The following is a 27,690-nucleotide window of genomic DNA, read 5'->3' on the forward strand; positions in this document are numbered from 1 at the left end:
TGGCAGGGCACACACCCTGCTGACAGGGACTCCGAGGACTGAAAACCACGTGTCCTTCACCCAAACCAAACCCACTACAGACTGTATTAATTCTTTAATGTAATACTACTTGATTACCCAAGATTCCCAAAACAAGCCTGGTTCCGCTAAATGTGCTGTAATAAGGTTTGTGGCTCTTTCTCTGTTGCTCTAAAGCGAAATGGTTTCAAAGTGTTTTTTCCTTACAGGAATCTGCTCCGTGGCATCGTTCTCCACTGCCAGCCCCCTGGGTTTGCGAAACGCCGGCGAGCTGAGGCACACGCGAGCAGGATTCTCATGTTCGGGGCTTTCAGTAGGTGAGATTTGCCATTTCTGTCTGCTACACTCATCTCAGGCATGTCACCTCTGCAATGTGAATATTAAATGTGCAACGCACAGAATAAACGATTTGGGTTCCGGTGGGCTCAACCCAGTTCCTCCCATGGAGACGAACTGGTGGTGTGGCTTCGCCTTACACGGACACCGCAGTGGGTTTCTGCCCTTTCTATATTGGCGCTGTCTGGAGGAAATCCTGCGTCCCGTCAGTTTTTTTGCCGGAGCCAAGGCTTTTCTCCTCTTCCCAGCCTCTCCGGCCCATTCCCGGCGGTGGAAGCCCTGGCAGCCGCCCCGGCCCCTTCCGCGGCAGCGGCGCATTCCCGGGGCACGCCGGACACACGGTCTATAAGCAATCGGGGGGTGAAAGGCCGCTGTGACTGCGCGGGGGCACGGTCCCCCCCGGCACGTGCTGGCGGGGGGCCTCCTCCGTAGAGATCTCTCTCCCTGCCTGGCCTGCTCGGCTTCACCAAGCACAGCCCGTGTCCGTGGGTACACCTCGGGCGAGGAAAGGGAGGTTGGGGCTCGGGAGCGTTGCGGGGGGCGCCTGGCGCGGGCCTGTCCCGCAGTGCCGCCAGCGAGCAGCCCGGGGCCGAGCCCCGCGCAGGGAAACGGGGGGGAACCGGCGGCGCGGTGGGTGCGGAGCCCGGGGGGCGGCGGGCTCTGCTGCGGAGGGACCCGGCCCGCCGCTGGGCGGGGATCCGCCTTCGTTTTGTGGAAGAAAAAGGGATTTTGGGTTCTTTCCGTTAAAAAACAAAACAAACCCAGATCCCTGGAAGTTTCTACGGGTCCCCACCCCGTGCTTCGGCTGTGCGGGGCAGCCCACTCCCGCCCGCAGGGGGCGCCGGCTCCCTCCGCGCAGTGGTGCAGCCGCCGCGCCCCCTGGCGGAGTGTTTCCTTCCTCGTCTTCCCCTCCAACCGCCCCGCGTGGTATGGGCCGGGCCGACGCCGCCCGTGCCCCGGAAGCGCTCGGCGTGCTCCGGAAGAGGCGGTGGGCGGCGGAGGGAGGGGGCCGGGCCCTGGCGGCAGGAGCCGGAGGCGGAGCCCGAGCGTCCTTATCGCTGGCGCTGGCGCGGCAGCCGCCGGGCAGCGGGGAGCGCGGCGCGGATCGCGGGCCCGCCGGCCTGGGCGCGGGCGGCAGGATGCTGCTGTTTGTGGAGGTGAGGCGCGGCGGGGCGGCGCGGGGCCGGGCCATGTGGCGGGAGGCCGCGCACGCCGCTCCGCGCCGCCGGCCGCGCCGGGGGGAGGGGACGGGGCTGACACAGCAAATCCGGGGGCGGCGGCCTCGGGCCCGGCGGGCGGGGGGGGCTCGGCGCTCTGGAAGGTTCCGCCGGGGCCTCGGCGTGGGGGCGGCGGGGGGGTGTGTGCGTGTTTGTGTGTGAAAGGCACCGCGGTGACCTTCCGGGGGAGCCGCCGCACCGTGGCCTGCCGTGAAGGTTACGCGCGGCGCGGGCCCCGGGGCGGCCGGGACTGCTGCGCCAGGCCCGTTCGGCGGCGGGCGGGACTCGCGGGGCCTTCTGCGCCCCAGGGAGGCGGTGGGGAGCGGAGCGGCCCTGGCACCGGCGGGGTGGGCCTGGCCCGGCCCGGCGCCCCGCCGTAGCACACGGCCGCCCTGTGGGGCTGCACGCCGGCGCTTTCGACTGGGCCCGTGCGCGCTGGGAGCGGCGGCCCAGCCCGTGCGCGGCGGGTGCATTAAATACGTTAATTAAATACCCGGGGTTGATGGCGGAGGGGCTGGTGGTTTATGGTGGGGGGGTGAAGGCTCGGCCGGCGGAGCGGCCCCGCCGCTTCTGAGCGCGCCGGGCCCGGGGCCGTGTGGGGGCGAGGAGCCTGGCTGCGAGCACGGTCGGCCTGTCCCCAGACGTGGAGGTCACCCGGGGAGGGCGCGGGGGGGGGCGGACGTGTCGGTGTGTCTCTCCCTGCGGCAGGAGGGGCGGTGGGCAGCGCGTTGACCCGGGCCTGGGTCCGCAGCCACTGCCCGGGCTGGTGCTTCACTTATTTACGGCGTTTCACGGGATTCGGTGAAGCAGTTTCCGCATTTGCTAGACAAACCCCGGGCAACTGTACTGCTTCTTTGAACTTTGCAATAAGTTTCGTCCAAAAAGTGTGCAAAGCAAACAGCTGCTGGGTTAATTAAGAAACAACTGAGGGAAGCCAGGCGATTGCTAATGGTGTATTCAGTTCAAGCATGGTGGTGGTGATCTTTTACATGATTACCAACATACATTCCACAGTTAAGAACCTCTAAATAAAAAGGTTTGGGAAACACCTTCTCTTTCTTAAACTAATTGCCTCAGTTCTGAACAGAATGTTACTTGACTTGCACTGAGAGGAAAACAAGATGTCGTAAACACAGAATGACAGCTCTTAAGAATTTGGTTTTACAGTATTTAACTTGAAGAGGAACTGTTCGAACTAATTGAAGCAGTGACTGCAGCCAGGAGCGGAGAGGAGCTGAGCCTGCAAGACAGAGGTGGCCCCTCCGTGGTTCTGGAACCCGCAGCAGTGACATGGCGTGGTTGTGTTGTGGATGGGGCTCAGGCTGCTCAAAGGGAGCTGGAGCAAATCAGGAGCCTGCGAAGCCAGGCAGTGTGCGTCTGGGTGTTCAGTGAATCCTTTTAAAGCACAAACTTGACTTTGGTTGCTTTGTTTGATCTCCTTTCTCTTCTGCTGATAGTGTTGCAAGTTAGTTTCTGTGATCTTCATTCAGGAAACATCAGTAACGTTTAATTTTGAGTTCCTGAGGACAATCCAGACTTTCTGAAGGTGCCTTTCCACTGCCAGGACAGGGAACTTGAGCTCTTGACCAGGTGTTCTGAAACACTGTGGTCTGATGCTTGACAGCAGCTTTTATCTCAGGATCTTTGGGGTCACCTGAAAGATCAGGTGCGGAACCAGGTTGTGTTAGAAGTCCTGAGGCTTTCAGGAGGATTAGCTGACTTGGTTTAGCTGTCAGCGTTACATTTTAGACTTAACTGAAGTGTACACGTGGTGATTGTGAATTGATTCTTTCACAGCGTGCATGGTGGAATTCTGTTTTTCTTTAATATCTTTTAGCTCAAAAAACTTGCTGCAGTGAGGGCATGCTGTAAGGCTCATGTTGTCTTTCAAGCATTAATGTTTGGGGTAGGTCTTGTTTTTCACTTGCAGCCAGGACCAGCATGCTGTTAACAATTGATAATCGAGGTGCATTGGGAATATTGTTAAATGCATTGTGAAAAATGTAATTGATAATGGCTTGCGGTGCCTGCTCTGGGTTTTGATCAGTTGGGTATGTGTTCCTAATTCAATATATTAGTAATTTATTGGGAAAATTGAAATCTGTGCATTTCAGGTGGGCGAAAGGCTGCCCTAATTGTTGCCAGTGATACTTCCTAGCTAGAAAACCAGGACTGTGTGAAGCACTGAGCGTTGCTGGCCCTGGTTTTTAGCAGGTGAGGCTTCGCCCTTCCCTCTAGGTGACAAACCCCCCAGATTGTCCCTGTTCCCACAGGAGGGATGGACACCGTTGACACAGGTGAGGGTGGTACCATCTTCATAGGGCACAACTGTGCATTTGCTTTCCTGAGGGATAAAGGAGGCACCCCGAGTTCTGGGGTGCTCGTGCTGGCTCATGAAAAAAACATGCTGCATTCAGTGGGAGATACTGTCTCGTGACCATTAAAGTTAATGTGTGTTTTGAGAATTACCTGGGACGTTCAGAATACTGAACCGTTGTTACCCGATACCCTGCAGTCAGTTCCAAAGGAGTTCTGTGTGTTGCTTTTGGTGTGACACCAGCTTTCTCTCTTTTTTGATTTGCTTTGCAGCCTGGGTAAGCTTTGAGGAGGGGTCAGGTTACTACACTGGCGTGTGTCTGGGTCCGCTGCAGATGCGTATTTCCCTACCTGTCATGTCCCCCAGCCAGCGCAAGACTGCTCTTTGCCAACCTCCCCTGGGTTTGCTGACCTTCGGGTTTTTTTTCCCCTCTGCTTACATTTCCACTTCCAGAAAATGTTTAGATTCTCACCTCCCAAATTTCATTAAATTCTCTTCTAGATTTTTCACTTAGATTCCCTTTTAGAGAGTCAGTCTGCTCTGGGAAATCTGTCACAAGCTCAGTGTTAAGATTTTGGTTGCAGGATAATTTGAATTAATATTAAAATAGAATGCTTGAAAAGAAACTCTTGAGTGCTTTCATTTTTGTTGGCTTAATTGAATGTTAAATGTAATTTAGACTGTTACAATAAGAAAAATATTCTTTGCCATCCTTTCAAAATTTTGAGGAATTGCTGGAGGGGAATCTTTGATCCACATTTGCCGAAAGTGATGTAAACTAGAGGGAAGCTCTGCTGAGGAGGACAGCTTTGTCAGCTCGTGGATACCAGCGAGTGTTCCTAACCTTTGTAACTCTGTAAAGCTTTAACCTCATCATGAAAGTTCCCGATAGCAGCTGGGAGGATTGTTCTGCAGCCAATCAAATGGGCTCAGTGTTTGTCAGCCTCAGTTAAATAAGCAAGAATTGATATTTTGGCCTTCTCTTCAGAAGAGCCGCTTGCCAGAATGGAACGGTGCTGCTCCTGGAGCATAGCAGGCTGTATTTTCAAAAAGTTTATGTAAATTAGGGACTTTTTATCCTCTCGGAATCCGTGGTGTCTTGCTATTAAGATGCATGACATCAGGACTGGGTCTTGCAGAATTGCGTTACATGTCATTAAGTGTTTCTAGAACAAAGAGGAAGTAGCCCACACTCTGTTTCAGGTGTGTGTTTCGGCTGTTGTATTAATAGGTCCATTCATTGCTTTATCAGCCTGAATCTATTTCATTTCTTAGCACTTTTCACTCAGACCTGTGATTTCCAAACGTCTGTGTTGCCATGTGTGTCTTTCGGTATTTGCTAAAGTGCATAACATCATCTGCCATACTCAGAGTTGCTTTTTATTTCTGATCACCTCCAGAAGTATAGTAATCTCCCTCAAGTGTTTCAGTTTCACTTTACTGTACTTATTCCTTAAAATTGCTTTCAGCTTGAGCTAAATGCTAACCCCAAAGATGTAAGGTAGTGAGGCAGTGTTTATTTTTATAAAATAATGAATCATCTCCTGGATGTGTCTTTTCTTTTTTGACTGAGTTGAGCTGAGTTAAGTTTTGAACTTGCTGAACTACATTCACAGTGGGAGTTTATGGGTGGAACAGGTTACCGGGTTTTCCTTCTGAGGTTATTTTGTTGGAGAACAACTACTCTGAAAACTAGGAAGGGAAACATACGTGTGTCCTTTCACACTGAATTATTTCTAGTTCTGCTTTCTGTTTCCAGCTATATTCTTCTGCTAAGATTAATGAAAGTGGGAAAACTCCATTGCTGTGTGGATTAAATCAGTTGTGAGTGGAGGATTTTGAATCCCAAAGAGGGCCTTGCAAAAACTGTGATCTTTGTTTTTCCTTCTCTTGTGGTTGTCTTGAACCTCTTTGGTGTTCGGAGGCGTTTTGTTGCTGAATTTGGGCTTGTCCTTGCAGCAAATAGTGTTGGAACTAGGTGTGACCTTGGCAGAGGAATTATCTCTAAAGCTATTGCAACTGCTTCCTTATCCTTTTGCTTTATGTTTGAGGCCTGGTAGTAAGCCACTCCTTAACTTCAGAATCCAGGAGACTGGCCTCTGAAATATCAAACTTCCTTGATTTTGTGAGATACGAGCTAGGATTAATGGATTTCGCCTTTCAAATTCAAGCAAATGGCATGACTGCAGCGGACTATCGTTCAATGTCTGAGGGAACCTGTTTGGAGGAAACTGTGTTAGTTGCTTATAGGGTGTTAGGAATTCTTGGGAGGAGAACTGTTGCAAAAGCATAGTTTTCTTGTGTATGTGGAAGGAGTTAGTTTTGTCATGGTGGAGCGAAATCCATTACAATGCTTATCCTCTGCGCTGTTGCTGGATTATTGGACTCCTTACCCAAATGCCTTTGAGCTTCTGAGCAGCTCTCAGAAAGGGACTTGGAGGGCGCCATCTTTTGCTGTAGAACCAAGTCTTTATCTATGTCAGGTTCCAGGTTAGAATCCAGCGGTTTCTGGTGTCTGTCTCATTGTTTACCCTCTTACTCTTGTGGTCTTTGTTGCCCAGTCCAAAGTGAGACGATCCTGTTCCCCCCTCCCAGCAGGCTGTTATGGTGCCTATGGTTGTCTTGGCACTTCAAAAACTTTAATCTCCTTGGTTACAGGTTTAAGGAAATTATTAGCGTGCATTGATGTGTACAAGATGTAGGTAAACTCGTGGGGTAGTACTCAGGTAAGTTCATGAGGAATCCTGGCATAGCACAGGTGATGCTTGGTTAGTATAGATGTCACTAATTCAGTAAGTCATTAGTTTCTTCTCCTTGAAATATGTTTTTTTACCTTCCTTTCTAGGAAGGGGTCTGGAGGAGGGAAAATTTCCCTTTCTGGTGAAAGGGGACTGGAGCATTATGACAGTCAAGTCTTTAAAAGCTTATGAGTTACCAGAGTCCTTGACGGCTAGCTGCTTCCTCTGCTGATGTTGTCGGATGTCAATAAAGAGAGGTTGAAGGCAACACTTCTAATGGAGGTAGAAATGAAATACTTGGAAAATTCCAAGGATTTTCCTGTTTTGATTAATGAAAAATCACATAGGTGCTTAATAGCTGGTTAGACACTTGAGATGTGGAACTCCATAGAAAAATCACTAAATTTACCTATATTGCCTGGCTTGATTTCTAAAGCATCTTCAGATTATTTTTGCTAATAAAAGTGTTCTGGTCTCTTCAGCAGGTAACATCGAAAGGTGCTGGCTTAAACCCTAACGCAAAAGTGTGGCAAGAAGTGCCCCAAGGGAGTGGTGAGGCTGTGCCACCCACAAATGGCACAGAGCACTCATGGCAAGAAACAGCGGCTGCACAAGGGACTCATTCCGAGGGTGAGATGTCGCGGGCCCGTGTTTAAACGCTAGCCATGATGTGTCCCTTGTTACGTAGCACTGAGTGTTCCCTAAGAGTTCAGTAGCGAGAAGCAACCTCTTACTCTTGTCCCTGAGGTTGTTAGTGCTGATGTAGCAACAAGTATGAAATGAAAGTGAGAAGGCAGTAGACGGTTTATAGATATTATAGGTTTGACCAGTGAGCTTTCGTTTAGGGATTCAAGACGGTGTCCAGAGCTGCACTAGGACATAATGCTTCAGCAGCAGGTAACAGGATCCAAGGGGCCCGGTGATGACTGAGTAACGCGCTAAGAGGGAAACAAGATGCTAAATGTGTAGAAATGGATTCATGACTTGTCTTGTTTGCCATTGCTGCACTTTAGTATACACTTGACCCTGTGAACAGGAAGATAAGATCTGAGGGCTGCCTGCAATCCTGGTAGATCACTAAGGTGCTGCCGAGAACTGTTAGATGGTAGCATTTGTACTGGAGTAGAAACTGCAAAGCATCAATGGTTATCTCTTTTCAGTTTAGCCTGTATTCCATTTCAGTCCCCATTTCCATCCTTAGCACACGGTCAGTCCTGTCATCCAGAACTAAATATTCAAATGGTTTAACTCTTCTGATTTGGCTCAGAGTTGATATGAAGGCAATTGTGGAGGTTACTCAAAATACGGCAGAGGCCTGATAAGCAGGAAACAGAAGATTCCCTGGAAGAAGGTGTAGGAAAAGTTAGGGATAAAGAAGGGAGGATTGAGTTTGTGCGGCCCTGTCAAAAGTTTCTGGTAAGTCAGCAGAAGTGAAGAGAGTACTGCGTTTGTGCATTGGCTGAGAGAAACTCATTTGTCTCTTCATGACAATATGAAGCAATCATGGCAGTGTTACACTGCTGGAAAATTAAAGGCAATTTTTCCAAATATGGTGTTCTTGCTTTTAAGCAATTTCTAATGTAAGTAGTTGAATAGTATCTCTTCTCAAAGTATGTTTTTAGTGGATTCATCATTAGTGTGGAAAAGATCTAGCAGGGCAGTTGATCTTTTTGGAACAATCTCCTTTGCCTGACTGTTGGATTAAACTGAAATTGCGCTTGTTTCTATCTTGAGCAACTGTGGTGAAGAGTAAGCTGAGGTGTCCTAAACGAGATTGGCCAATTTTAGTGTCACTGCACTGTGTTTTGTAACAATCACTAGATGCTCTTGAGTCCTTTATATAAATAAGAATCATGTAATGCACTGAAGTGATGTAAGCTATTTTAGTGCTTTGTTTTTAGGAACCTTGTTTAAATATTTTAAATTTCAGGTGGAAAGCCTGTTTTTTAGATCCTCTGCCACTTTTGGGGATCTTACAGTTTCACAATCCTATTATTTACTGCTCCCTGAATCCTAGTGCAAACCAGAAGATCTTTGTGAAATTGGAGAGGTAGAAGATGCTATCCAATTCAAAGTAGATGCCGAAGGTCTAAGAAACAAGGACTAAGTCTAGACGCTTTCAGTTACAGCATTGATTATTTGTTTTAATGTTGGTAGCCAAAATTTTTCAAGTGGCAAATATTCTGAAGCTTATAGTAGGTTTTCTGTTGATGATGTGTTCTTTTGCCAGGTAACATAGAGATTTCAGAGGATAGCTGCAAGCAATATGAAGTGATGTATTCCCCGTCTTGTGAAGCCACAAGAAATGGCACAGGAGTTGATGAAGCATCTGCAAATGGAATTGTTCTAGCAACTGAAGATCTTGGATACCAAATCTATGAAGTGTCTGGTGAGTATTCAAGTTAGAATACCGCTGTCAGTATCTGTAGTCTTCTGAAGTCTGCTGCAGTTATGATGTGACTTGTAAATCCTCAGTAGGAACTTTGAAATGTTCCATTTGATGCATATTCAAGAAGATCCAAGCCAGCCATAGCACTTGGCCAAGTAGGTGAAAGCCGTGGGATCTAAGTCGTTTTGAGAATGTGTAGCATGGTGGTCTTTAAGCATGTTTCATGACCACCTCCTCTTGGTCTTACCCAGAAGGATTCATTCTTTTATTGTACAATGAAATGTGTTCCTGCATTGTATTCTCACCGTGAAACTGAGATCTGATGGTGAATGTAACTTCTAGGTGAAGGCAGCTCCACTGTGTCCACAGAAGACATTAGAGAATGTCTGAAAAAACAACTCGAATTCTGCTTTTCACGGTACAGTAAAGTTAATTCAACTTTGTATAAACCCTTTATTAAAATCATTGACCTTTTTTTTTCCTTTTTTGGCTCGATATGTGCTGTCATCTTCATAAAAATGTTAACTGTGAGTGAGAGAGTTGGTTGCGATACCGAACAAGATTTGCTTTGGAAGCCCTGTGGTACTTTTCAGCTGTTTCAGTCCCATCCGTGTGTCCTTGTCCTTTAATGAGAATTGAGTACGACTTGTATGCTTCACGGTTGTACGATGTTGAGGTAATTTAGCTGGGTATTACCAGAAGAGGTCTCTTTGGCAAGATCCTGTTTGCAGACTAACATGCCGAGCTCTGTAACTTTCATTAAGTTTTTTAATTATCTTCTGCTTGGTGTTGATCTGCTAGGATTTTTTCCAGGAGAGAAAATCTGAGTATGTTTTGGCTAGAGTTAGCTGTGAACGGTATTGGTGAATACTCAAGCCTGCGGTTATCCTGTTGTTCTGAGGCTTCAAGTAAAGTTCAGGATTTTTATAAAGTAACGATCTTATGTCTTTTTAGTGAGAATCTTTCAAAGGACCTCTACTTGATGTCTCAAATGGATAGTGATCAGTTTGTTCCAATATGGACGATTGCCAACATGGAAGGTATTAAGAAGCTGACAACTGATATGGACCTTATTCTTGAAGTTTTGAGATGTAAGTCGGGGTGTTTGGTGTCTGTATTAGTACAACAAAGAATCCTTCCTTGCTTTCTAGAAATGTATTCATCTCTTAACTGGTTATGGCGTATTGTTTTGGTAAATGGTGATGGGAACCTTGTTCTGCAGAGATGTTTGAATAAGCGGCTATTCCCAGACTCCTGAATTCTAGTTATGCTTTATAATAATCTGCCCCAGTAAGAGGCCACTCAAAGATAATTGTTAGCAGTCTTATTCAGGGAGTGAACCTAGTCTTCTGATTCAGTGCAAAAGAAATGATAAAACTAGAAAAAGCTTATTAGAAAAAGTTAGCTGGAATTCTTCTGACATACTGTCCGGTGCAGATTCTGCACATGGCTTCTTGTGGAAAGAGTTGTAAGTTCACTTACAAAAGTAAGTAAGTTCACTTACAAAAAAAGACACAAACTCTTTATTCTGACTTGATTTCCCTACTCTCATTTGAACTTTTCCTATTAGGGCTCTGTCTAGGAATGTTTTTATATCCTCTTACTTGAATTTTTGCTGGGAGAGAATTGAATTTGGAACTGAGCTTTTCAGATATCTGAGCTGTAGATGGAGGCAACATCAGACAAACAGCTAAAATGTACTGAAGATCTAACAGACTATAGTTGATAAAACAGTCCTTTTGCCCTCAATTCAAGAAATCTTGTTTCTTAAGCAGTCCATCGCAGTTCTTTGTTACAAGCTGGATAATAGAGTCTAGTACTGCTGAGATGTTTTGCACAATGTCCAATATTAAGCCAACTTTTATATTTTAATTTTAGCTTCTCCTATGGTACAAGTGGATGAGAGAGGGGAGAAAGTTAGACCAAACCACAAACGATGTATTATCATTCTCCGTGAGATCCCTGAAACAACACCTATAGAGGTAAATAAATAGAAAAGAAAGAAATAAAACCCTGTTGTTGTTTTTGGAAGGCATCTTTGACAATGCTTCGAACATCAACAGGAAGTATTGCTTAAAAGGTCAACTGGTATTTAATTTGATTAAACACAGATTTTTTTTTTTTTTAAAACACCTAAGTAATTTTTTCTGCCTGGATGTATTGTCAAAAAAGCCAAAGCAAAAATTTGTTGTCACTGTTGTCCCTTCCCATTATTTACTGATGTATTAAAACGCTCCTAAGTAAACTTTTTTCCACCAAAAATTGAGCTAGCTAGGCTTTTCTGGAAGGAAGTTTGAACTGGTCTCGGTCCAAAAATAAAATCAGTCCAGGGCATAGCTTGGAATTCAGGCTGAATTTTTGTCGCAGTGGTAACTTTGCTTGAAGTCAGACGGTTGTTTTGGCAGCAAGAAATGTTACTAAACATTTCTCATTCATTGTGACCCAGTGTGAGCTGAGCTCATTATGTTCAGAGAAGGGAGGATAATAAAATTCCTACTGATATTTGGCGAACAGAATGATTTAGTTCTTTGTTTTTTAAAGTTTTAACACAGGGTGTTTGTCTACTAGCATTTTTAATTAGTTCTTTTAATGCAAACGCTGAACAGCTGCTTTGCCCTCTCTTTAAAATCTGATTATTGCAAAGCTGTCAGGTTGCCTTGATTTAGAAATATTTCTTAGAATCATTGTTGTCTAGATGACTCTTCTGATCCAAAGCCGTGGTTTTGCTACCTCTTCCGTAAAGAAATATCTCTAGTTCTGCACAGATCTTGATAGTCTTACAGATGGGGCTGCTGCTTTTTATTTGGGGAGCGCAGTAGGCTGGACTAGTATTCTTGGGTTCAGAAACAGATAGAGGATAATTTGGTGTCTAGCAGGCCTGTCATGGGAGTATAAGAACATCACTGGTGAAGGGAAAATTGCAGCTGAGGAGCTTGAGTGTGAACTTTTGTTGGTTTAGTATTCAATTTACAGCTTAGAGCTAGCTCCCCTTAACTGCCTGACTTCTCTCCCCTAGGAGGTTAAGGCTCTGTTTAAAAATGAAAACTGCCCCAAAGTGATAAGCTGTGAGTTTGCTCACAACAACAACTGGTACGTTACATTCCAGTCAGATACAGATGCGCAACAGGTAAGGCTGCCTTCAACTGTTAATGACATCTCAATTTTGTTGTTAATACTTCCCCTGCTCAAGAGAATTGCACGCATGCTTCCTGCAGCTAAAAGAAATGTTTATTTACTGATCTCCCTTCTGTTATGTTATGAGGTTATTGGCAGATTCTAGTTAATAGAGAAAAAAGCTGAAAGATTGTAGGGTTCTAATTGCCTTGTCTGCCTCTTGCCTCAGTACTCGCTGGCCATAACTGACATCTCATATCCTGAATTTGAAGTGTTAATGACTTTAGCTGGGCTAACAGGGAAGCACACGGCTACACATTCATGTTAAATCATGTAATATCCTTTGAGAAGTACAATTTTATCAAGATACTCTAATGTTAATCTTTTTTGTATCTGCAGGCATTTAAATACTTAAGGGAAGAAGTGAAAACCTTTCAGGGCAAGCCAGTAATGGTAAGGCTGCTTTATCGGAGGTTTCTGTTTGAATTGAATTATATATTGTTTCTATTATAGTGTGCATTCATGGCGGGGGAACTAAGGAGTTAGCAGTGGGATAGTTCATAACACTTGCTCTGTAGGCTGTTAACTAGAATGAGGTCATGAGTAGCTTTGAAAAACCACAGTTCAGTGGCTGCTGGTTATTCACAGTGCTGCTTCCCATGAGGTGTGAAATACATTCCTGTTTTGTCTTCCCTTCCCCACTTGCCCCAGAATCTGGGTCTGCAGAGCTCAGGAGAGGGACTCTTGCCATCATCAGTCTCCGTCTTGAGTTAGCCGCTCTACAAGTGTGGCTGAAGCAAGCTGTTTGTACTGTCAGAGGAGCTGTCAGAATTGGAGTCTGGACAGTTACTGCTATAGAAAGCGGTGTTTATCTTAAACATGACAGATTCTCTAGCTAAAGCAGTGTGTGTGTCCTTCCCTTTTTAGCACACTGTAAGAATGTAATCTGTATTGATTTTATCAGAGTTTTTATTTGTAAGCAGTAATCGGCGTACTTCCTCTTCACATCCCTTCTGTTATCATTTCGGTAGGCCAGAAAGATTCCATGTCCTCCTTCTACTTTTCTCCCAACTAATACATGTGATGTGATTTGATGTTTTGCAGGCAAGGATAAAAGCCATCAACACATTTTTTGCTAAGAATGGTTACCGGGTAGTGGATTCCAGTGTCTATACTCAGCCAGTTCAAACACAAGCACAGTTTGCCTCGCCACTGTTTATGCAGCCTGTATATAGTCCTCAGCAGTACTCTATTTACAGCATTGTGCCTCAGACGTGGTCTCCAAATCCTGCACCTTACTTTGAAACACCACTGGTAAGTAACAGCTGGTGAAAATGAGGGGAGGTAGCCCAAAACATCAGCAATAATTTGGTTAACAAATCAGTAGAAGTAGTGGGCTTTTCAGCTGTAGAATGCGCAGGTTTTCTAGTCAGATCCCTCTGGTTTATGATACTTCATGTTATGACGTGGACCTGATAAAGGAGGACTGTCAGAGAGGTGCATGTCTCACCATTGGCTGCCATTTATTTAGAGAAATTTTGGTGGGAAATTCCGTTATCCAGTAGCACGTGTTACTGGAAGAGCTTTGTAACTTTTCCAGGAACAGGAGGACTCTGATGCTAAAGCAGATCTGCAGACTGTTAACCTGGTGGGTTTTTCTCTTTCGTGGTAAGCTTACGACATACTAGATACGGTAGCCCAGTGTACAAGTACAGACTAGATGAATAACTGCTAAAGCTGATCTCGTAAAACTGCAAACGTTTTTCTTTTTAGTTCAGCCATTGAGACTGTTCTGTCTGTTGCAGGCCCCCTTTCCTAACGGTGGATTTGTGAATGGCTTTAATACACCAGGATCATATAAAACAAATGCTGCTTCTTTGAGTATAGGTCGCCCATTCCATAGGAATCGGTAAGATAGCTCTGTCAGTTGTTTGCTCTCTGAGAACTTACAGTATTGAGATCCTGAAGTGTTCCTTGCACTTGTAAAATACAGTGCCTTCTGATGGGACTGGGTTATTTTGTTTATCACATGTATAATGTTTTTCAACTTGATTTATAAAACAAAATTAAAATCGAGGTGGCAGCTTAAGATCCTAAATAATGGACATATGTGCTGGAGAGAGCAAAGGTAACTCCATTAAAAGCCTCAGAGGAATTTCTGCAGATAAATAAATAACTTCCTCTTAAGGTAATACTTCTAATTATGTTTGTTATACGCAGATTATAAACTCCTGCAGCACAAACGTAAGCTTTTCCTGTTGTGTGATTAGTCTTGCAGAGAGCCATTCAGTTTATGCAGCTGAGAGTTGCATGCCCTGACTGCTGTATGCTAAAACTGCTTGATGCTGAGTCTGTTACTATAATTTATTTGCTTTATCCCCATCTTCCCTGATAACTGTAAGGACTCAGATATAAACAGTGGGGAGCAGGAAACAGCTTTGTATTTGCTGGAACAGTACTCTGTAAATACAATGGAGTAGTAATCTGTTTGTGTGGGTGGAAATGGTTTTATTTGCAAGCTCTTTCACTGTATTCAGCATGCGGGCTGGTAGCATGGGAATTGCTTTTTATACTGTTTGAGAAATTGGTTGACAACTGTCAGTACCGTAAGTGTTTTTGTGATGCAGTTAAGGTTTGTGGCTGTCAGCAGAAGGTGAACTTCAGAACTCGGTCTGCGGTGACTCAGCAGAGTCTTAATACAGGCTCTGAAGCTGGTACTATGACTCTACTTAGAAGACGGGGCAGCTGATTCAGTTACAGGTGCTCAGCTCCCAACTAAGTTCTTTTATAAAGGGTTTTTTTTTTTCTTTGCCTTAAATCATGCCCAAACTTAAAGCCTGTAAAACTCACACGTATATGGATCCTCTCAGAAGTATGGATGCTGAAACTGTACAAGAAGTGTATGTACCAAAATATTACCATCTTGAAATGCCCACAAGTTCACTGCCGCCTTGTAGATCACACCTGTATAATCCTTAAGCTTTTAAAACTCTTCTGGTTCTGTAAAGACTTTCATTTGTGAAACTTCAGTCATTGTGAAGTTACAGCTTTAGGGTCAAGTGTGTACAGATTCTGCTGGTCTGTCTTGGTTGTCTTATCTTTCATGCCAATCTTGCTCAGCCTTTGTGCTAGTACAAAGCTCTGTTTTTGTGATAATAAATCTTAATATTCTGGAAGCAGACATTAGTAATGCTTCATCAGGATTCCTTTGCAAACAGGAGACAGCTAAGGTAACAGTGAGGCACAGCCTGGAAGGTTTGGCCCAGTGATGATCAAGTATCGCGCTAAGAGAGAACAGGTCCAACAGTCGATTGTCTGGGCAGCCTGCACTTCATGCTTTTCCTTCTCTTCGCTCTCTCACATCATTTCTCCTGCTCTCTGCTTTTTCTTCCTCCTTATCTTTCCTTATCTTTTCTGCTTTGCTCTTCTGCCCAGACAAGATTGTGGCCTTCTCAATGACGGGTAAGATTATGAGATCTGAGGGCTGAATAATGACTTGAGAATCTTCCATTTTTAAGAACAAATTGAAGAAAACTGAAGAATTTAGTTAGCTTACCTCCTCATCCCTGTGGTCTTTGCTGATAGAAAACTTGACCTTATTGGGGCCTTAAAACTGGTTCTTAATGCTTCTTGAAGCCATGAAGTATGAATTAATCTTTGTTCAGTGTATCTTCTTGTGAACTGCAGAAGAGTTCATTTGGAGAGGTTCATCCAGCTGCTGCTTTTGGTATTCTGTCCTGGCTCATTAAACTTGATTTGTTTTGTCAAACAGGCAGATAAGTATTGGATTTTTCTCTGTAGCTAAACATTTGTTTAAGCCCGTGGTATTTATTTTCCCCTGATTTGTTGCAACATCCTTGTGGGAAAGGAAAATTGAGTCTTTGTAACAGAATCCTCAGTGCTAATATTGGTTAAATTGATATTTTTCTATCCAGCCATCTAAAAGGTGACTTAAAATGTCTTGGGTAAAGCAGATTAACTTGACCACTCAAAACTGCGCTATTAAAAGGTGATTTTTGTTCAGCTTTCAGTTACATATGAAATGCTGCAAAACTTCCAGCTGTTAATTGCAAGGCTATGGAGAAGTCAGTCAGATAGTGGTGACGGCCGAGCAGAGGGAGGAGTCTGCTGCTGCTACTGCCACATCACTTACTGCTGTTCTGATTTAGTGCTAACAAATGATAATTCGTCATTCGTTGAATTCTCTTATTTTGCTTTCTTTTCCTCCCAACTTAAATTATCTGGCCAAGTGGGAGGGAACAAGTTTATTGGTGGAAGCTGGAAGGAAACTACCTCTTTGTTAAGCAGTCTAGGGTCTGTGGCATCTGCAACATGCCTTTCCATATTCGCTTAGCTTAGAGAAACCAAAGGCTGCGTGATTTATGGTCTGTTAAAAGAAAGGACCCTTTTTCAGGCTGCAGGCTGCTCCCTGATTACTCTGTAGAGATCATGTAGTCAAGTTAACTTTTCCTCCCGGACAGGAGTCATATTTCGGCTGGCAGTGGGAGAATTTCTTCTGGTTGCATGGAATGTTATCATGAGATTGTTCAAAAACAATAAGCATGCAAAATCCTCCTTCTGTCCTTAAATTATGAGATGTGCAGGGTTGACCAAGGGAGAAAGATACAGTTTAAAGTCCTTGTCTCAGTTGCTGAAGCTGGTTGGTGCTGCGTGGAAAAGACAGCGTGGTGCAGAAGTGGAAAATAGTCTAAGGCACCTGAACGCTGCTCCAGAAAACTGTTCCATGTTATGGTAGGTCAGAGTTTTTCTGGGTAATTCTGCATTTAAGACACTGAGCATTAACTTTTGCAGAAACACTGAGCATGCACAGCTGCATCTATGTTCAAAGGAAGTAGCGCTTTAATGCTGGATAATCAACAACTGGGTAAAATGTCCGGGGTATTGTGAACTGCAGTCAGTGTTGTGGGTGTTTGATAACAGGAACAGTGAGCCTAAGATCCTGGCTTCTCAAGCTCTTGAGGAGGTAGGCTCTCAGCTACCCTAGCTTTACCTCCCTGTTCTCTTCTGCCTATTTAGTCATCATCTACTCTGGCTTCTTGTTTCAGTTCATTTTTTTTTTGCTTGTGGCCAGATGAGTTTGTTCCTCAGGCTTGGCTTGGTTCTCCAGATCACTTTCCAATACCCTGTGCTGCAGGTCCAGGCAAATGAAGAATCCCTCTTTGGGTTCTTCTGGCTCTTCTACCACCCCTAGGTTTTGGGGCTTTTTTTGTTGGTTGGGTTGGTTTGGGGTTCCCCCCCCCCCCCCCCCTTTGGTATCTGTTGGGCAGCGATCTCAATGTTTTCTTCAAATGGCAACACTTGACAGGAGGGGAGGTTGCAAGAAAACTAGAACAAAAGGAATAGATGGAGGTAAGGAAGAACCATTTCTTTGTTTTTGACAAATGTATGTAGGAAACAACTTCTCTGATGGAGTTCCAGTATTTACTGACCTCCTCCTTTCTTGTCAGCTACGAACTAATTGTAGTTGGTGTTAGTTTTGCATCTTGTTCTTTAAGCTCTGGATCACACAGCTGCTGCTTTGTGTCCTGCAGTGTGAAGCCTCACTTTCGATCGTCTAACAGCTCAGAACATGCTGTGGAGGGTCCAGCTGCCGTCAGCACCATGCCAATGGGGGATGGACCACTGAACAGAACCAACTCAAGGAATTTTGTTATGGAGCGACATAACAGTCCGTTAACTGGGCACCAAGACCAAGGTTATTCCCAGAAGGATTCTCCTACCGCACAGATGGAGCAGAACGGAGATTATGGCGTGGGCAGGGGCAGGTAAAGAGCTGTGTGCACTGCTTTTTGCTGCAGCACAACAATGCACTTGGGTTGTGGTGTTGGAGGTTGAAATGACTCGTGTGAGCCAAGGATCATCAGCCATCGGCACAATACCTATTTCTGTAAAGACTGCCCAGGAGAAAACTGACATTTAAATAAACCAGGTGTGATAAATACTTAACTGGGAGCATGAATGCTTCCTGCTTGATTTTACAGCTATTACTTATTCTGACAAACACCTTGCAGTAAGATAGTGAGGTGTCTTTATTTCAAAATAACGGCCTGGTTTGTCCCCAGAATTAAAACAGTTGCTGAAGTAAAGCTGCTATTTGTATTGCTGTAAATAATAAGCAAATCCTTGGTTGGGGAATTTGGTGCTCCTGAACATTGTAAGATCAAATGGTTTTATCTTTTGTCTGTTAATTCAGGGTTTAGACATTTAAAAATAAGTGACCAAGACACGTATGTGAGAAATCAGATGAATAAGCTTATTACTATAAAATTATAGGATACTATTCTATAATATTATAGTCTAATTGTCACTGTGCTTGTTCAGATACAATGCTCTAGGGTACCTCCTCCACAGGGAGAGAAAAGAGAAATTGTTTCCCATATTGGCTATGTTCCAAGAGTGTAAGAGCTTTGACCCCTCCTGAAGATGGAGAACATCCCAGAACTGTATCTTGAGAAACATCAGTAGGCTGCTGTAAATCCCCTGCCACAGGCTCCCCTTTGTGCAGATGAGTGCATGCTTCAGCTGGATGAATGCATTTACTGACTTTTTTTTTTGCCTTTAAAGGAGGAACGTTTTCAGAGGTCGGAGGAGACGAGAAGATGACCGGGTTTCAGTAAGTTCCACTTCCCTTATTGCGAGGAGTTGCACAAAGTGCAGTGTGTTGGCTTTGCGTTTATTGAAGGAATGGCATAGTCCTTAAATTCTCAGATTGCAGTATGGGTATTCAGTGTTTCTAGGAAATTCCCTGACACTTGCGCAGTGCTTTTAATGCTAGGTGTTACGGCTCTATTAACGGGTATTTTCCTTCTCTAGAGACCTCAACCTTCGGCAGAAACAAAGACCCAGACACCAAAGTTTGACTTGCTAGCATCAAATTTTCCACCTTTGCCTGGCAGCACAGCAAAAATACCGGGAGAGCCTGTGCTGGAGAGCAGGATGTCCGATATCGTTAAAGGAGTCTGCAAAGAAAAGGTACCCACTCTTGCCTCTGGCACGCACACAGGAGTGCATGTGCTGTGTCTCTCTTCGCCCCTGCTTAAAGAATCAGTGTATGTTAGAGCTGCACATTAGAATGCTTTAAGCCCAAACATCATGCTGTGTTTTCTAACATAATAGTGCATTTTCTGTCTTTCTGTTCCTGGATTTCCTTGGCTTTTTGCAGGTATTTAGCTGAAGCTTCTGTAATTACGCTGTTCTAAGTTCGGTACTGTCTTGGAATAAAGCAGGCAAATGAGGAGTGTTGGCTGTAGCAGTAGGAACAGTTTGTGTGTAGTGTAGGCAAGGGCTGTTTCCAGATGAATCTGTTATTTGAGCTGGTGGGACCAGGCAGTGATAATCTGGGTGATACGGCCTTACTTATCCTTTTATCCACTGTTTGTTTTGCCTATATAAAGGGTGATTGCTTTTGAGGCGATGCTCCAAAAGAAGTAGAATTCCTGTAATCAGGACTTGAGCAGCCTTTGGAAATATCCCACTTTTCAGATGTCTTGAACTGGCATATTGAGGAGCAATTTGAGCACATCAGAAATCTTTCCATGTTTTGCAACTTACGCTTTCTGTACAGGAAAGCAAAGATTTGCTGCCCAGCTGTCCAGCTCCTGCTCAGGAAGAACAGACGCACAGCACTGTCCAAGAGCCTGTGACAAGCATGAGTTCACCAAGTGAGACTGAAGCTGTGGTGTTAAGGTATGCTAATTATTTGAATCAAAACATTAAAATCTGCTTGTTCTAGCAAAGACTCTGGCTGGTGTCCAGCAAGGTGGCAATAATGTTTGTTGTTTCTTCTCTGTCTGCGGTAGGCAGCTTCTCTAGAGGCCGCTAGATGGAAATAAGAAATCATGGTGGTAGTGGCTGTACCATCCTGTTCTGCAAAAAACGCTGCTGTGACTTCAAAGAAAGAAGATACTTTCTCAAACAGTAATTTCTGTGTTAGTAGGTTTTAATGTTCAGTTGTTCTTGATTTAACAGCACAGTTCAGCCAGACAGCAAACCGGAAGAAGCGTCTGCACAGAAAGACGTTACAAGCCACGCTTCCCCACCGGTGTCTGTCTCTCCTGTCAGTGCTGTAAAGCCACCGAGGACAAATACCACTTCACCTTCTTCTAATGCAAGCGCAGCTCCTGCTTTGTTGATGCAGGTAAGGCCCAGAGAGGGGAGCGGGTGGGCAGCATGGGGAGCTTTCTCTTGGGTGTGCTGACGTAGCACCTGGCACCTTCTCTTGTCCAGTTTGCCACAGCTGTGGTGTAATTGCTCACTGTGTTCTTGCTGTTGTGCCTGGGGTAGTCTGGAAGAGCATGGCATGGTGGTTCTGGTCTGTAAACCTTGCTATTCTCCCTTGGTCCCAAAGGAGCCACGCAAGCTAAGTTATGCTGAGGTTTGCCAGAAGCCCCCAAAGGAGCCTCCTCCAGTTGCTGTTCAGCCTCTTAGGGAACACCGCACCAACATAGTTCCCCCTGCCAAAAATGAGGAAAATGCTGCACCTGAGAAGGCTTCGGAGAAGGCTCACGACAAGGTTGAAGGTCGAATGAAGGATTATTCTGGGTTCCGAGGCAACGGGCCTCTCAGGGGAGCTGCTGGGAAAATCAGGGAACAGAGGCGCCAATTTGGACGCAGATCATCGCCTCAGGGAGCACCGCGACGTATCGGCAAGGAGCAGTATGTGCCACCCCGGTCACCAAAGTAACACTTGTCCAGCCAATTATTCTCTATTTAATTTGAGCTGTGGACTAATAAGCAGCAAAGGAGACTGTGAGAAAGAAGTATTCATGAAGGGGAATGCTGAACTGGAGCGTGGCTTGTGTGGAGAAGTTGTGGAGGGTCCCAAAATTCATCTCTGAAAGTGATTTCACAAATGCTGGAGGATTCCAATCAATATAAATATAGAGATTATAATTTTTGTATTTTTGTTTTTAATTTGCAGAGGGTTTCCTGCTTGAAATCAGTTTTGGGGTTGTGAACTAGCATTTTGACAAAGCGAAAGGGTATGAATTGACAAATTAACCTGTCCCTCAGTGTAGGAGGAAAAGGATAAGAGAATATTATTTTTGAAAAATGAGCATTTCTGTAAAATTAGAACTTTTTTTAACCTATTTAACATTTGGCTTGTCGGATGATGTGTCTGCCGTTGATGGCCTTGCGTTGCAGAGCAGATCTGCGGCTGAGGTGCTTGGTCGGCGTGTGAGTGGAATGAGTGCAGCCAGATACTGTTGTCATGACTTAGTCACTGATGATAAAAACTGAATGTACTACTGTAGTAAACTTTGCGTTTCCAGCTTGAAGTATAGTCTCTTGACCTTACTAATAATTCATTCAGCAAGCTTTTTAAACTATAATTTTTGCAGGATACTGGATTGTAGGTCAGGGCACATGGACAGCAAAAATTGTTTTCTAGACGCAATTGGAAGGAGGCAGAAGGGAGCACGTCAGAATTTTTAATTCGCCCTTTTTCTTTGCCTCCTTTTGAGGGCAACTTCTTAGGTTTGGTTTGATTTTTTTTCTTGCTTGTTACTTTCTCTAACCTCTTTATTACAGGCTTTTGTGCATTTATCTTGGTATGTTCTCCTGAGGCCGGGCCAGTATAGGATTGATGGGTGGCTACACAGTACTTGATGTTAGCTTCACAAGTAAAGACCCTGGAATTCCAGTTGCAGATGTGGAATTCCACCTTGCAGATGGGAACTCTGGGCATGGAGTTCTGCATGCCTCACCAGGGTTAAACTGACGTCTCTTTGAATGGCTAGTAAATCGGAGACGTGGCTGGGTTTGCTCTGTACTGACCTATCTTTCTGTTCTGGAGTAGGGTATTGGATGCTGTATGCTAGAAATCAGGGTTTATATCTACTGGGAACTCACTGTTTACAGCTGATGTAGTAGCAACTGACTTTTTTTAACTGTTGAAAGTGGAACTAAAGGTAAGGAGTTAAACAAAACCCCTCATGTTCAGAGGAGCTACTTGAAAGGTAGCATCTGGCCTCGCTGTATGCTGACTAAATTTGCAACACTATTGTGTAGTAAGTGGTTAAGTTTAAAGGTGATTACCGTAATGACCGAAATAGGAAAATTCAGTGCATTAATCTGCCAAAATCAGCATGCCAGGGTTCAAAGTTCTGTATAAAGCGTTAGGGAAAAGTAGGTTCCAGCAGTAAGAATCACACCTTTTTTTTTTTTCCTTAGTGAATAGCAAGTGTACAAATTTAAAGTCGTAAGTTGTGAACACTGGAAAACTCAATTGTGATATATGCCGTAAACATCTTAGTAATATATGCTAGTGTTGCCATTAGAATGAATGTAAGTGGCAGTTAAAATAACTGTGAAAATTTTCATCTTCTGATTTCTTAGCCAGATAACCCTTGGCGACTTCTTACTCGGTAGGCATTCTCTATCAACTGCTTTGAGAACACTCATATCTATTTTTATAAATATATATATAAAGCCGGAGTTGTCATTTCTCTAACTTATTATTCAGCTTGGCAATTGCTTTGGTTTGATTCATAACACAATATAATGTATTTATGCCGTTAACTGTTCATTTCTACGCATGTTATATATATACACACATATATATATAAAAAGAACCAAAATCATTATTCACTTTTAAACTACCTGTACTGGGTTTGGGAGGTTTTTTTAATTTAGTAAAAAAATCGTTGATCACATCTACAGTTTAGGGATGCTTACAGAACCCTTCTCCATTTATTTCGATAATCCTACATTTGTTGGAATGATAGAGACGTTTAAATATTTAAAAGAGTTAAAGTTCTGAAATGCAATGAATTCAAAGTTATTTTTTAATCATTTTAAAGGCTATAAAAAATGACTGCAGTCAAACTGGAAAAAAACGAACCTGTATGATAGTTGCAGATTTTTAGGATAGATGTGCACTGTCATTGCAAAGTTGAGTGGGCGTTGGGATGCCGATAGCTGCCGTGAGCTGTTTGCTGCTCCAAGGAAGATTTGGGAAGAGGTGTGTGCAGATGTCAATCTCTGGCCTCCGTCGTAAAGGCGGTGTGCTCATTCTGATCCACGCAGGCAGCCGCTTTCAGTGCAGTGCGTGGAAGAATCTTGTAGTGCTGGAAGTGTCTGAATTTTAAACAATTGTGAAATGTAACTTCTTCATTTATTAGATGTGGAAAAAAAAATAAATAACTGCAGTTCAATCTTTCTTGTAAGGTGATTGGAAAAACTTGACCGTGGAGAGGATGCTTTGTATGTCCTGGCTGTGTGTTTTCCAGCAGCGGATTATGGCTCTTGTACAGCGTATGCAAATAAGTCTGTAAACCTGTTGGCTTTTTCCAGCGTATTCAAAATTTTATCAGGTTAGGGCGCTCATAATTATTTATTTAATACCTGCGTGCAAGGATTTAACATTAGCATTTCCCTTCTCCCCCCTCCCCTACTGCCATTTATAACTGTGGTTTTGGGGTTTTTTTTCCTTTCGATTCTTTTGTGTGTGGGGGGGGAAATAACCAAGTAAATATAAAGGCTGTGAAAACCATAGTTTTGTGTGCAAGTTCTCCTGCAGTACTTGTATTGCATGGCAAACGTGTAACGTAGACGGGCTAGCTGCTACATTCTCATCCCCATGAGGGACTCAGGCAAGCTGTTGTCTCTCTACCCACCAAGTTTGCCTGTTCTGACAGACTGGGGGAAACAGGGACAGAGCGGTGGTTCAGGAGCCAGGCTGCGTGCTGGTACAGCTCACCGATTTCCTTTGAGCTGTATCATTTTATCAGCAGAGGTGAAACTGTCCCTTGTTCAACAGCCATGTTCAGTGTGCACTTGAAGTGACACATAACAGTTCTGTGGTTCCTTCTTGGTAGCTTACCACATGGCATAAAGACAAATTTTCCTTCTCTGCTGATATTGGATACCAGAAGGTGCAAATCACATGTAACTTTCAGTTTTATGAACTGTGACTTGTTTTCGTAATTTTTGACTTTCGTTAGCTACAGAAGTATACTTCCCCAGTTAAGTTCTTTTCCGAATTCTTGTGCATGGAAAAGATTTGGCCGTTCTCTTGTACTTCTGCTGGGGAGTGAAAAGAGAAGTGATTATTTGCATGTGATAGTAAAATTAAAAGTGCAAAAAGTTTTTTTTTTTCCTTCTGATTTGTAAAATTAAGTTAGTTTTATAGTATTTTACATTCCTGCTATCTTTGTTTTTTAAAAAAAAAAGTTAGCCTGGCACAGTATGATGGTGCAGTTTTAGCAGTAGGTTTAAAAAAAAAAAAAGTTAAAAAAAAAAAAAGTAACCCACTCTATTAACCAGAAGAGAAAGATGATACTGTGGCAGATCAGTAGCAAATAAGTGACTTAATCAATGCTTTACTGTAGTTAAATAGCTATGGCCTTACTACTTTGTCAATATCAGCTTAATTGTCTTGAAAATGTCCGCTATTTTTACTGTTACCCAAGTGACTGTTCACCTGGGGTAAAATATCTGGTATGTACAGATGATATTTTAAATTTGTAAAATGCGCCATTGTATTACAGACGATGCAACAGAAATGCACTTCGGGGGGAAATTGCTTCTGATAAGTTTTTTTGTAAATCCTTGATTACTACAGATATGCAATAGAATTTTTGTTTCTAATTTTGATATTTCCTTCTGAAACATAAGATTGTTGCCATTAATCTGAATGATTTATCATGCTCTTCTTTGTGTGTATATATTACATATAGTCTGAGCTTCCTTTAGGATGGTACATAATTTTGGTTTGTTGTAGTATTTTAGTTGGCTCTTCTCTTAAGTGTCTTTAGCATAGGCACTTCAAGAGGTTAATTGAGTCTGTTTTTAATGTACAGTTGGGAGGACTTGAAATGGAGTTAAAGCAACTTATTTCTGAAAAATCCATCTGCAAACTAACCTGTAACAACTTTAAAATTTTATATTTAAGAACCAGAGGTTTATTTTTATGGAGCTTCAGTTATGGATACAGTTTCCAAAAATGCAACTTCAAATGTAAACAGACTGTGCATAAATGGGTTTTGTTCTAATTTTTATAGAATACAAAATATTCAGATAATATATTGAGCTCAAGTTACTACAGACATCTTGTTCCTCCCGGATGAATCCAGCTTCCCCTTGGCATTTATGATCTCTCTTCAAAGTGGTAGGGCTTCAGTGAAAGGAGAAAAAAGCAACCTATCTGGCTTCTATACTTTGTCTGTTCTGGTATGTTCCTGTTGTCAAAACTGTCCAAAACAAAATTTGTGTAAAGTAGGTTCATGCTTTAAATGTTAAAATGATAATACATGTATTTGTATTTGTTTTTGACATTGCCAAGGTGCTATGGGAAATTGAAATAACAGTTAGAAAAATAAAGCTGATTTAAAAGAAAAAAAAAAAACCCACACCACAACCCCCAAGCTCTTCCTTGCACGTGTTGCTGTTGTGGTGTTGAACCGGATCTCTTCTTTTCCTCTAGATACCTCACCTTGTCCTTGTCCTGCGTGCCAGCACTTTAGCGAATACTCTTTGCTCTGCAGCGACCCTGACCTTTGGGGTTTTGCCCCCCATATTGCCCACTCCCGTGGACAGAGTTCAGTAGAGCTGGAAGGCGGTTAGCACCTAAATGATTCCACATCCCGCCTAACCCCACCGTCCTCTCGGGCCTGTCACAGGCGCCTGCCTCGGCCTTAGCTGAGAAGCCGAGTTTGAGGTAAACTTTCTTAAACAGGACAGACAGAAAACGCTTTTGGGGGTTGTAAGGTGTTTTCAGCTGCGCCTGGACCGGGCTGGGGGGAGCTGCAGCCTGAAGGAGAAGCCCCTCTGAAGGAGAGGGCGGCCTCCCCTGAGGGGGGCGCGGGGAGGGGCGGCCTCCCCTCGGGGGGGCGCGCGCGCCCTGCCCTCCTTTGAAGGCACCTGAGGGGATGGGGCTCGCGCCGAGGGGAGCGCGGGAAGCGGCGGCCTTCCCTGAGGGGAGCGTGGGGGCTCGTGGTCCCGCTGAGGGGGCTGTACCTCGGCCCGCCCTGTCAGGAGCGCTCCCGAAGGCCGTGCCGCACCGCTGCGGGCGGTGGAGAAGCGGATCTCAGCCGCCGGCGCGGCTCCGGTCCGTTCGGGAGCGGGCCGGGGCCGGCGCGGAGCTGCGGTGCGGCGCCGGGCCGCGAGGGGGCGCGCGGCGGCGATGAGGCGCGGCGGGCGCACCTCCCCGTCACGTGACGGCGGCGCTAGGGCTCAGCATGGCGGAGGTGGCGGCCGCTCCCGCTGCGCCCGCGATCCGGAGCCCCCAGCGCTGAGCCGGAGCCGGAGCCGCGCCGAGCCGGCGGCCGGACCTGCCCTCCCCCCTCCTCCCCTCCGCCCGCCATGGCCGAGCCGGCTGCCGCGGGCGTCTCCTCGCTGCCCCGCGAGGTCCGTGAGCAGCTGGCCGAGCTGGAGCTGGAGCTCTCCGAAGGTGAGGAGCGCCGGGCCGCGCCGGGATCCCGCCTGCCCTGCCCTGCCCTGCCCTGCCCTCGGGGCGCCGGCCTGGCCGCCGCGGCCTCCCGCGGCCCGGGTGGGGGGACCCTCCGTGTGAGGGGGCCGGGCTGGGGGGCGGCAGGAGTGAGGCTTGACGTGGGTTTGTGGGAGAGGAGGCCCGGGGCGAGGGCCGGGTGCGTGAGGGGGCTGTGAGGGAGGGTCCGTGTGAGGGGGCCTGGAGCGTGTGTGTGTGTGTGTGTGTGTGAGGGGCTCCCTGTGATAGGGGCCGGGAATGAGGCGGGGTGTGAATGAGGCTCCGGGGTGCTTGTGTGAGGGGGTCCGTCTGTGGCGGGGGCCGGCGGTGTGGGGCAAGGAAGGGCCCTGCCCGCGGGCTGGGGTTGTATCTGGGGGGGGAACGAGTGCTGGGCGCTGCGGGGGGGATGCCCCGCCTGACCCCGGGGGGACCCTTTGCTCGTCGGAGGCGATCCCCCTCGGGAGGGTTTTCCTTCTGTGGCCTCTTTTCTGTAGTTTCTGAGCTAAGGATGAGCAGTGGGAGGGAGAGACTCTGGGGACAGCCGGTGCTCCTGGGCTGGAGGAGGCGGGGGAGCTTTAGGTACATAATGAAGACCTACCCGGTGTTCTTTCCACTTTCTGAAGTTGTTCTTGAGCGTAGCCATAATCGGGACAGAGCATGCGCTTTTTTTTTTTTTTTTGTTTCCTTTTTTGCATGGGTATGTCTTTGTTTCCCAGTGCTTAAAATGCTGTTCTCAATATAGCTTTGTTGCAAAGTTCCCTTGTGAAGCCGGAGGGCGAGGGATGAATCTGAGGTGGAGGGTGAAGGTTGCAGAGCAGGTAGCTCTGTTTTGCATATCTTTAAATTTCCTCCCTCCATCAGGGTACGGAACTTGATGCCATCCATGATCAGTGGCTTCTCAGGAGGGCTTACTGCATGGTTGCAATAATCTCCTAGCATTAAAACTTACGAAAAATCAAGTTGTAGTAGCATCTTTCTTTACTCTGTCACTTTGTCCCAGAACATGCAGTGTATAAAGCAGACCTATTTACTATTTTGAAGATTAGGAATCCATTCACTGAGCCTGGGTGCTGTCAGCCCCCGCTGCCCGCATTGGCATACAGTGCTTGGTA

General features: G+C 45.2%; 2 protein-coding genes across 11 annotated transcripts in view; both read left to right on the forward strand.

Annotated features, from left to right (window-relative positions):
- The first annotated feature begins 1,466 nt into the window (after positions 1-1,466).
- LARP4 (La ribonucleoprotein 4) lies at positions 1,467-20,904 on the forward strand. 10 transcript variants are annotated; one of them, XM_059832864.1, is made up of 16 exons: positions 1,467-1,511; positions 7,109-7,256; positions 8,857-9,015; positions 9,358-9,433; positions 9,970-10,106; positions 10,894-10,997; positions 12,032-12,142; positions 12,529-12,582; positions 13,234-13,443; positions 13,935-14,038; positions 17,682-17,915; positions 18,715-18,763; positions 18,964-19,122; positions 19,715-19,836; positions 20,119-20,287; positions 20,498-20,904. In XM_059832864.1, exons 1-16 carry the CDS (start codon positions 1,494-1,496, stop codon positions 20,831-20,833), a joined length of 2,190 nt encoding a protein of 729 aa, XP_059688847.1. In that variant the 5' UTR covers positions 1,467-1,493; the 3' UTR covers positions 20,834-20,904. The 10 variants fall into 10 exon arrangements, with proteins under 10 accessions (XP_059688847.1, XP_059688848.1, XP_059688852.1 ...); XM_059832865.1 differs by having other exon boundaries at positions 7,112-7,256; XM_059832869.1 differs by lacking the exon at positions 17,682-17,915.
- Positions 20,905-26,454: 5,550 nt separating this feature from the next.
- The window catches only part of DIP2B (disco interacting protein 2 homolog B), a 69,271-nt gene continuing 68,035 nt past the window's right edge, over positions 26,455-27,690 (forward strand). Inside the window, exon 1 of the mRNA XM_059832858.1 lies at positions 26,455-26,542. Within this exon, the coding sequence (XP_059688841.1) occupies positions 26,455-26,542 (88 nt within the window). The remainder of the gene's footprint in view (positions 26,543-27,690) is intronic.

This window comes from Gavia stellata, chromosome 36, assembly GCF_030936135.1.
Source record: "Gavia stellata isolate bGavSte3 chromosome 36, bGavSte3.hap2, whole genome shotgun sequence".
NCBI lineage: Eukaryota > Metazoa > Chordata > Aves > Gaviiformes > Gaviidae > Gavia > Gavia stellata.